The sequence below is a fragment of the Triticum dicoccoides genome, chromosome 5A (genome assembly GCF_002162155.2).
Source record: "Triticum dicoccoides isolate Atlit2015 ecotype Zavitan chromosome 5A, WEW_v2.0, whole genome shotgun sequence".
Taxonomy (NCBI): Eukaryota; Viridiplantae; Streptophyta; class Magnoliopsida; order Poales; family Poaceae; genus Triticum; species Triticum dicoccoides.
The window spans coordinates 659520852-659530870 of NC_041388.1; the positions used below are offsets into that span (position 1 = coordinate 659520852).

The 10019-nt window shown below is 43.4% G+C and overlaps 1 protein-coding gene across 1 annotated transcript in view; it reads left to right on the top strand.

Moving 5' to 3' along the window:
- The window catches only part of LOC119303846 (alpha-mannosidase At3g26720-like), a 15175-nt gene extending 7465 nt beyond the window's left edge, over window positions 1–7710 (top strand). Inside the window, exons 22-32 of the mRNA XM_037580995.1 lie at window positions 95–160; window positions 851–963; window positions 1071–1155; window positions 1323–1433; window positions 1517–1612; window positions 1978–2025; window positions 2117–2185; window positions 2274–2381; window positions 4601–4711; window positions 6175–6692; window positions 6977–7710. Of these exons, the coding sequence (XP_037436892.1) occupies window positions 95–160; window positions 851–963; window positions 1071–1155; window positions 1323–1433; window positions 1517–1612; window positions 1978–2025; window positions 2117–2185; window positions 2274–2381; window positions 4601–4711; window positions 6175–6692; window positions 6977–7373 (1722 nt within the window). The 3' untranslated portion in view covers window positions 7374–7710. The remainder of the gene's footprint in view (window positions 1–94; window positions 161–850; window positions 964–1070; window positions 1156–1322; window positions 1434–1516; window positions 1613–1977; window positions 2026–2116; window positions 2186–2273; window positions 2382–4600; window positions 4712–6174; window positions 6693–6976) is intronic.
- Window positions 7711–10019: the final 2309 nt, after the last annotated feature.

The window sequence follows — 10019 nt, forward strand, 5'->3', positions numbered from 1 at the left end:
GGAACTAGCGATGTTATAGAGGATAACTGCAACATAAAATATGTGTTGTAATGGTGCACAATTATGTCATTACTTAATCCCTTTTTCCTTTCAGGTACGGGATTATCGCTCGGAGTGGAAGATTGAAGTAAACCAACCTGTTGCTGGAAACTATTATCCTGTGAGCTCTTGTTTGCTCTATTATATTTTAAACAAGGAAGCTTAGTAGTATCCTTTAAGAAATGTCTTCTTTCATCCTTTTCCGTCATTGAGTCAACATCCGAAAGTAGTTTGGAATTCACTTTGCACTCCCCCTCAGTTTATACATATTATGTTTTTGGAGGATTTTGGTTTACTTTGTAATTGATATGTTTTAGGTCATTGACTCTACCTGTAGATGGCAAGACATTTAATTACAGCTAAATCAGCTCGCTTCTTTACTTATTTAGCACCATAAGAATAAGAAATGATCTCTACACGTAATGATGTAATTGTGTAGCTTATTAGATGAGATGATGTGATTTTGCAGCCCAAAAGGACACAATTTTTGACATTTAGTGACAGATAACCAAAGCCTCTGCATTTGGTGACATACAAGATGGTAACGTAGGAAGTTGATCTTTTAAAAACAAGTGGTGGCATAGGATAACTTTGGTAGGCAAGAGGTTATTGGTGGTGATTATGGAGGGCCGGTAATTTAAAATGTTCTGAGCCAGGTTATTCATACTTTTGTCAATATTTGAAGAAATTGGCAATTGTGTGAAGTTGAATTGTGGAGGATCCAAAGTTGCAAATTATTCTGTAGTTTTGCTTGTAGATTGTGATGGGGCTGATTTATACACCAGATTGATAGATCTGTATTTATTTTCAGATTAATCTTGGCATTTATGTGGAAGATGGCAGCAAAGAGTTATCTATACTTGTAGACAGGTCTGTTGGAGGTTCGAGCATAAAGGATGGACAAATAGAGCTAATGCTACACAGGTACATGTCACAATCAGTTTTGCACAGTATTTTCTTGCTTCTTTCATACTGTAGCAATTTTCTTTTTCTACCTCTGCTTGGTTAAATATTTCTTACTCCTTGTGTAGGAGGCTACTCAATGATGATGGTCGTGGTGTTGCGGAAGCACTAGAGGAAAAAGTCTGTTTGGATGATCAATGTGAAGGACTAGTTGTAAGTAATGAATATCTTTCTGACCATGTGCTTTGGATGGAATTGAAAACCAGATGTTTGCATATACCACAAATCCTGTTGTGCAGATCAATTTGTTCTATTATTTGCAAGCACACAATATGTTGTGCAGAAACATTATCCAAAGCAACTTATTACATTATCGACAGATTGAAGGAAAATACTATCTCAAAATTGACCCACAAGGTGATGGAGCTAGGTGGCGTCGTACATTTGGTCAGGAACTGTACTCACCTCTTCTTCTTGCATTCACAGAGCAGGTACAGCATAAATTTTGTTGCAGTTGTGATCGATCAAACAGTTATTCTCGCTGTATTGAACATACCCCTACTTGTTTTTCCAGGATGGAGGCAACTGGGCGAATTCACATGTTTCATCATTCTCTGCAATGGATCCAACTTACAGCCTTCCTGAAAATGTCGCGTTGCTTACTCTTGAGGTATGTGTATGCCTATGGAGAATGGACCATTTTTATCATATCTCCTTAAAAAGGGAAAAATTAGTATGTACTTCCTCCGTAAACTAATATAAGAGTGTTTAGATTACTAAAATAGTGATCTAAACGCTCTTATATTAGTTTACAGAGGGAGTACTGGGCAAGAGAGTGCTGATCTGATAGGTCCGAGTACTGTACCATTTATTTTGAAATGTTGCAAGCTAGTTTTTAATCCTGCTGGTTTGAGAGGTTACAAGTAATACCAGCCAGTTAGCTGCAACAAATGTAATCGACACCACAGAATAGTGATGAAAATGGTATCTGGATCCGTTTGCTGCGCGTGTTAAAAGTACCTATGCGTTGTACAGGAACTTGAAGATGGAAGTGTTCTCCTTCGGTTGGCTCACCTATACGAGGTCTCATACTTTGGTCATTCTCATTTACTTTCTCTCGCTCCAATCAGATCCAGTTTTATATCTTTTGTAAAACATTGTGCTGTGCATGTAGGCTGGAGAGCATAAGGATCTCTCGGCCCCGGCGAGTGTCGACCTCAAGAGGGTATTCCCAGATAACAAGGTAACCTCCATTAAAATCTACACCTTTTTATTTATTCGATTGGATCTTGATGAATATTTTCACTACCTCCCCAATCCTGATGCTCCAGATCGGCAAGATAATCGAAACAAGCCTATCAGCGAACCAAGAGCGCGCCGCCATGGAGAAGAAGAGGCTGAAATGGAAGGTGGCAGGGCCTCCCCAAAAAGAAAATGTGGTCCGTGGAGGACCCGTGGACCCCTCCAAGCTCGTCGTTGAGCTGGCGCCCATGGAGATCCGCACATTCATCATCAGCTTCGAGCACCGACTCGCCGCACATCCGATCTAAGTGCCATGGCGGTGATCGCTGATGTTGTAACTTTTTTGTAATTTCGAATCAGAATGTTGTATTGTTGAAGCTTAACTCCTCCTTTGAGTTGTGAATAACAATAAGAAATAAAGTGGCCACGGAGGCCTAGAGCGTCATCAGCTTCTTAAATAAGTCTTAAGGTAGTGCAAATAACACCAAAAGTAAAAGTTACATTCAGGTCCGTAGATCATTTAGTGACAACTACAAGCACTAGACCGAGTGAAGGCGTGTTGTCGTCATCGCCCCTCCCTTGTTGGAGTCGGAAAAACATTGTTGTAGTAGACAGTTGGGTACTCGTCGTGCTAAAGTCCCATAGGACCAGCGCGTCAGAACAGTAACTGCCGTCGACGAAGAAAAGCATAGACCAAAAGGATCCAACCTATAGATACATACTCCCTCCGTCCTTTGAAAAGTGTACTTTCAACTTTGTTGGAAAGTCAAACTTTTTTTATGTTTGACCATATTTATACAATAATACACCAACATTTATGCCATGAAATTAGTAGCATTAGATTCATAATAAAATATATTTTCATCATATACCTATTTGATTTCACAAACATTTATATATTTTTACACAAACTCGATCAAACTTTAAGATAGTTTGACCCTCCAACAAAGTTGAAAGTACACTCTTTAAAGGACGGAGGGAGTAGATATAGACGAACGAAGACCGGATCCATCAAAGATCACACAAGATCCATTGGAGGCGCATCTTCACACGCCCTTCGATGACAGTAGATGCACTGCCGGGAGGAGGCCTAGGCGGGGAGAACCTTATTTCATCTTCAAGAAAACGCTGCCGCCTCTTCTTCTTGAGCATGGCACAAATCCTAACAAAACTAAAAAAACAGTTAAAAATGGATCCCTCCCGCTGGCAAGGGCTGAGATCCACCAGATCTCCATGGTCCAAGGACCATAGGAGATGAGGCGGACCGGCAGCGACGCCGAACAAGAGGCGGGAAATATGGTTGGGGAATATAGTACTAAAATTGTATACTAAGTAAGCAACAAGTAATATGAATCGGAGGGAGTAATATTTTCAAAGTAAAAACTTTATAAAATATGACCAAGTTTATAGAAACATTTATCAACTTACATTACTAAATCAATACTATTAGATCCATCGTAAAATATATTTTTGTACGTAAATCTTCGGATTTTACCTGTAAATTTGGTCAAAGTTTACAAATAAGTTGTCTTTAAAATATATTATATTCACTATAATTTGGCAAGTAGTGAGTATGTGATGCTATTATAGTGTCTGAGTACCAAATGTGGAAGTTTGGCTCCCCGGCTTGAATTTTTGGAAATCCACATTTTGAAGTTTGAAAAAAGAAAACATCGCCTCCAACTCCACCGGGCCCAAACTCCCGGCCCGAAGCAAAAAGAAACAGCGGAAGCAAAAAGCCCTAGCCCGCTCTCCCCCGCTCCGCGGCTCCCATGGCGGAGGAGGACCCCTCCTCGCCGGCGCGCCAGAGCCCGGGACCTCAGCCGCCGGAGGGCGCGGCGGGCGACGCCGACGCCCCGTTACCGGCAGGGTTCATCTTCAGGTGCGACGGCGCGACCAAGCCCGAGTGCTTCAGGTACAGGGTGCTGGGCCTGCCGCGGGGGAGGCTGGGCGCCGTCTCCCGGATCAGGCGCGGCGCGGCGCTCTTCCTCTTCGACTACGACGCCAAGTACCTGTACGGGCCCTACCGCGCCGACTCGGACGGCGGGCGCGACCTCGAGCCCGCCGCCTTCCAGGGCCGCCTACCTGCCCAGGTACCGTCCCGGCCCCCCTCGCGTTCCATGCCTGGAGTCATGGGTGATTGTGCGTGTATGAATCCTTCCACCATCAAGGAAGGACGCAGTGATGATTTTGCCACTCGATGCGTGACTGAAATGTGGGTCCTGGTGCCACATTTCAAATCTGTATGGTTATCTCCTAAAAGAGTCCTGTCAATTTTAATTTTTCTGAAATTTCAGTTCATCTTGGCTCGTCTTATGATCTTCAGTTTCCAGTGGCATCCAGCAATCAACTTGATAGATTAGCCGTACATTATTATTTCTCATAATTTGAATGTTCAGTGTTCTTGTATACGCAGGTCAAATTCATGATTGATGGTGATTTCATGCCTGTCCGAGGGAAAACCGTAAGATACACCATAAAAGAGAATTATCCCGGCAAATTCGTGCCAGAACTTACCTTTACACAAGTAAGTGGAATCAGTGTTTATTGATGTTTTGTACTTGAGTAGAGGTGAAACGAATTGTGCTGAATCTTCCCTGTAGACAACTCCTGTACAAAATGGTTCGAACTTAAGGCAGTCTGCCAGATGAACACTCATTCTCGCTTATTTATGGTCCTCTGTACAGTGGCGGATCCAGGAATTCAACTTTGGGTGTTCAAAATTTTTTTTCACCCTAACAAGGAAGTCCATTGGTCCACGCGAATACAAAATTTTCGTAATAACAACAAATCTCAAAAGACGATTTTTATTTACAAAGAGATCTATATCTTTAAATCAAAAGATAATTCATTTGTTTACTTTTTTACTAAGGAAATCAATCCAAAGATAATTCATTTGTTGTTTTTAAATCAACAATCTTCCTCTTTATTAATGTGGTCATGTACAGAGCTATATATATCTCTAAATCCAAATATTAACTACACATGTAAAGGTCAACGAATGGAATTTCAGATTGGAACTTTGGACTCTGGTCCTTGTGGATTTGGACAAAGTTTTTTTTTTTTTGGGAGTATTTGGACTGAGCTGATCTGCTGAGTATCTCTTGTGCGTGAGGGCAGAATTATTTTTTTTAGGCAGTGCGTGAGGGCAGATGTGACTTGTTGGTGCTTCGGCCTGTTGGTTAGTGGGTTGTGCCGCTCTAGCCAATGCCCGATGGGCTAGTATTGATCTGTGGCAAGCTGCTGCATAATCTCTACTTTTCGTATTTTTGTCATATACGTAGTACTATATATAGGAAATAGTTTGTAGGAAATTTTGGGTGTACATCTGTACACCCATGACCCATAGTGGATCCGCCCCTGCCTCTGTATACATTAAAGTATCAAACTAGTCAATTCACATCTTGTTGTGCCTAGTTTGAACTACGAATGGACGGCTATTTTATGAAAACCAGTAATTAGGAGAGCCATGTGCTTCAGAACTTGCTGCTGTGGCGTAAGCATATGTAGAAGCAAGTCGAGATTGAGAGGGACTAGAATGTACTAATATTTAATTCTTTATTGACTATGATTTAACTTTGAGAACTGAAGTTTATCTTTGTAATAATGCCTTTATTTTGCATCTCAGCCATTTATTTTGTAGAACCCAGATATTCTTTAGCATGACAGCACCCATAGTTTTCTGATTGTATTAAGCTGTTTTGTAATCAAACAGTTTCTTTTTCCTGGAAAAATAGCAACATGGTATAGAGATGAAAAAAGTGGGTGTAATGGGAACACGTTCTTCTTTCTATCACTTCTTCTCTCGAGCTTTTAGGTGGAATTACTGGTATAGTCATATCAGTGTATCGGCTAGTTGGAATAGACAGGAATAGCACATTTATCTTCCATCTTTCTGTTCTGTGTTAAATTTTATCAGTGCTTAGCTGTGAAACTATATCATACATTTACCTGCATTAAATTTCCATTGTTTTTGGTATTCTGTTGTAGGTTGAGAAATTGAGAGCATTGTTCCGTCCAATTATTTCACTGCCAGTGCCAGAGGCACCACCCCTGCATTATGTTGACAACAGCCATCCCGCTCCATCTGCTGCTTTTCTGCCTCCTTCGGCTTCATCTTCATACCCAACACAGTCAGCTGCTTATGTGCATCACCCAAGCGCCTATGTTCTCACCCCAGCTGCTCATCTGGCCCCAAATGAACCTTATGCATGCCCAGATTCTCAACCTCCTGCTCGGACCGCTCAATTCGCTGCACCTGCTTACTACGTGACCACAACTGGGCATCTGTATCAGGCAAGTTATCAAGCATATGGCCCATCGCCTGCCACCTACCACTACGCCCAAGCGCCTCCTTTGCAACTTGTCTATTTGCAAGCCCAACACCCTGTGCGAAAACATGTTACAGACCCTGCATGTTCCTCTGATCCCAACTATTATGCTAATGGGAATGATCCGTATCGATATGACGCTGTGAAGTCTCATTACCAGGAAACTACTTCTGGGAGGTATGTATGGTAGCCACCAATTGGGCCTAGTACTTCTCTGTTTCTTAATATCTGCTACATGCAAAGCTATTTTTTGCAATCCGATTTGTATATATAGGTCAATGCCGGCTTGTTGACGTCTCAAAACCGTACTGTTCAGCTAGTCTAGATACTTCTGAAAATGAACTAGTCGCAGGGACAATGTAGATCGGAAGCCACCATCTATTCCCGTGCCTTTTTTTTTCCTTTGCTACATGCACAAGTAGTTGATCGTGCTTCTTTCGTCGTACATTTTTGTGTTTCAGAGCTGCTGCACCACATGAAGTGGCCGCGACAAACCTCCAACTTGTCATGCACTATGGGTACGCCCCAGGCAGTGAGGGTGCAACCAGAGAAACTACACAGTCCAGTGCTGAAGGAGCTGCATCGGCGATCTACTCCCATGTGGGTGCCCCAGCAACCACTCAGGCTGCGCCATTGGTGTACGCCGTCGCAGCTGCACCACATGAAGTGGCCGGGACGAACCTGCAACTTGTCATGCACTATGGGTACGCCTCAGGCAGCGAGGGTGCAACCGGAGAAACTACGCAGTCCAGTGCTGAAGGAGCTGCATTGGCAATCTACTCCCAGGCTGGTGCCCCAGTGACCACTCAGGCTGTGCCATCGGTATATGCCGTCGCAGCTGCACCGGCTAACCTGTGATTGCCCTGTCACCATTCAGTCTTTCTTGCAACATGGTCAACCCGAACCAAGTGAGCTGTTGCTCTGCCCTGGCGTGTTTCACCATTCTACCCACACGAGGGACTGGAAGTTCAGATCGGCGAAAGATGACATCGCTCTCCTTTCTGCTGATGTGTTTGGTATGATGTATAGAAGGATACTAACTGGTAGACTGGTGGTACTAACTGGTAGCTGTTGGTGTCGAGATTTGAGTGGTATAAGGTGATGTAACTTGTGAGAGCAACTCTAGCACAGTTCCTGTATGGATTACTTGTATGACACCATATCTCAATAAACCGCCGAAAGGGAGGAAACCTCACTCTGGTTGATCACATGATCACACAAGTTACAAGATTTGTTGATGGCTAAAATCATGAAAATACAAATACTGGCCAATATACGCGCAGGCAACATTTGTTTGTATTTTTTTCATGACACATGAGGTTACTTTCCATGAAAGAAATAATTTTTACCATTTGGTCTTTTCGTACATACATAGAGTAGATTAATTATACTCCCTCCACTCTTATATTATGGGACGGAGGGAGTACTATATAGTTTCTCGCAAAAAAAATATTATATAGTTGGCAGAGTCTTCAGATTTAGGGAGGTTACAAAAATAGATGGCACATATTTGGGAGACAAAGAGAATAGTTGTCTCTCTGCGCACAAATTACAAATTACAGTACAATTTAAAATTCTAGATTTCACTTTGCTGTTTTCAAAATTTTAAATAATCTAGGTATGCCACTGGAGCATAGACATTTACATTGCTAAAAAAATTATTTTTTCTATAGCCGCATCATAATTGAGCAGCTACATATTTTCGTAGAACAGTTGTGGCACATATTTGGGAGACAAAGAGAATAGTTGTCTCTCTGTTCAAATAGAGTTATCTTGTGATATTTTTTTTCTCCCGTAGCAACATTGTTTGCTAGTTATACATACAAAAAATACGTAGTAAACATTCTAAATAACTAGCTAGGAACTAACATACATTTGAATTCAATTTAAAGTGGTTTCAAATATTCGAAACAACATGAAGTGCATTCAATTATTTGCATTCGAGATCATGACACTTGTAAATCATACCTAAAGGGGGCATCAGTCTTTGCTTTGCTTTTGAACATAATAATATATACTCGTGCACAACATAGATTCAAATTTACCTCCTCCATTCCAAAATAATCATAGTTATAGGATTTTCAAGAGAGTTAAATTTTTAAAAGAAGCCCATAATTTAGTGAGTTTTTTAATAATGTAGGCGGGCGTGTGCAGAACACGCTTGTGACACCTTGGACTGGTGACGTCCTCTCGATGGTTTGTAGATGGGGCACGAAGGTGTGGACCTATACTACTAATGCACGAAATGGACACGATGATTTACCCGGGTTCGGGCCGCACTACTCCTGCTTTTTGTGCGTTTAAGTTGGTAGATTAAGAGCTACAAGTCCTTCTCGGGAGCATGAAGCATTGCGTATCCCTTCTGATGTTCTACTTAGTGTCTAATCTCTCTACTGGAGTTGTCTTTCTCCTGCTCCCCCCTCCTCTTTTGTAGTCTGGACCTCCTTTTATATTTCAAGGGGGTACCACAATGGCTTCAATGCAAAGAAAATGGTCTGGGTCCGACTAGGTAGGTGAGCGCATTAAATGGGTAGTGATGTGTCATATTCTTCTATCTTCCGGGAATGAACCTTAGTCTTGTTAGCACCAGACCATGGTGACACCTGCGCGAGGCGCGACATGTCTTAGCACAAGTGTGCACCATGCAGCAGCGTAGGTGAGTAATTCACCCCTTGTGTCTTGTCCATCGTCTGGCGCGCCTGCCCACCGGCCGCGTGGCAGAAGGGTTCTGCGAGTGCAGAACGGTTGCGCCACGCGTAGGTGAGGCGATAGCTTGTTGCCGAAGGCTGGCTGTGCCAACTAAGGACAACCGTTGTCGGACGAGGTCATTCATGTGTCTTGGCCGGCGATAGTCATTACTGGACAACTTGATCTGGATTCATAGGTTATGACAAATGGGGCCCAAATATTTACAAAAAGCAATTGAGTCCCTATAATTTTCAAAAAAGAGAGCAATCAGGTCCTGTAATTTTCTAAAAAATAGTGATTGGGTCCTTGTAAAGAAAAGAAAAAAGCAATCGGGTCCCTAGGCCGATCCCGCTCGACCTCTCCCTAGAATCGCCGCCCACTTCCCTCCATCTCCTCCCCTGCTGGTGACTTGAGGAGGCTGAGCTCCAGCACATTGACTAGGGGTGCATGGTCAGCGTCTCCCCATGGCGCGGCGAGCAGCAGGGCCTATGGTGACTCGTGTCCAGCAGCACGCGGCGGCTCCCCATTGGTGCGGCCACCAGCACGCGACCTCAGGCGGCTCGCGGCAAGGAGCACACAGGGCTCCCCGCAAAGCCTCATACTTGCACAGCAGGAGCGGTGAGCGGCCGGTGGGCGCAATAGGTGGCAGCGGCGAGCGGCCATACCAGGGGTGGCAAGGAACCGGGGACATCAACACGTGGCGGCTCACGAGCACCGACATGCGCAGCTCTGTGTGCACACCCTGCCCATGTATAGCAGCCAACGGAGGTGACCTAACTCAGACAGGATTGCTTCCCTAGATAGGGTCAGTCTACG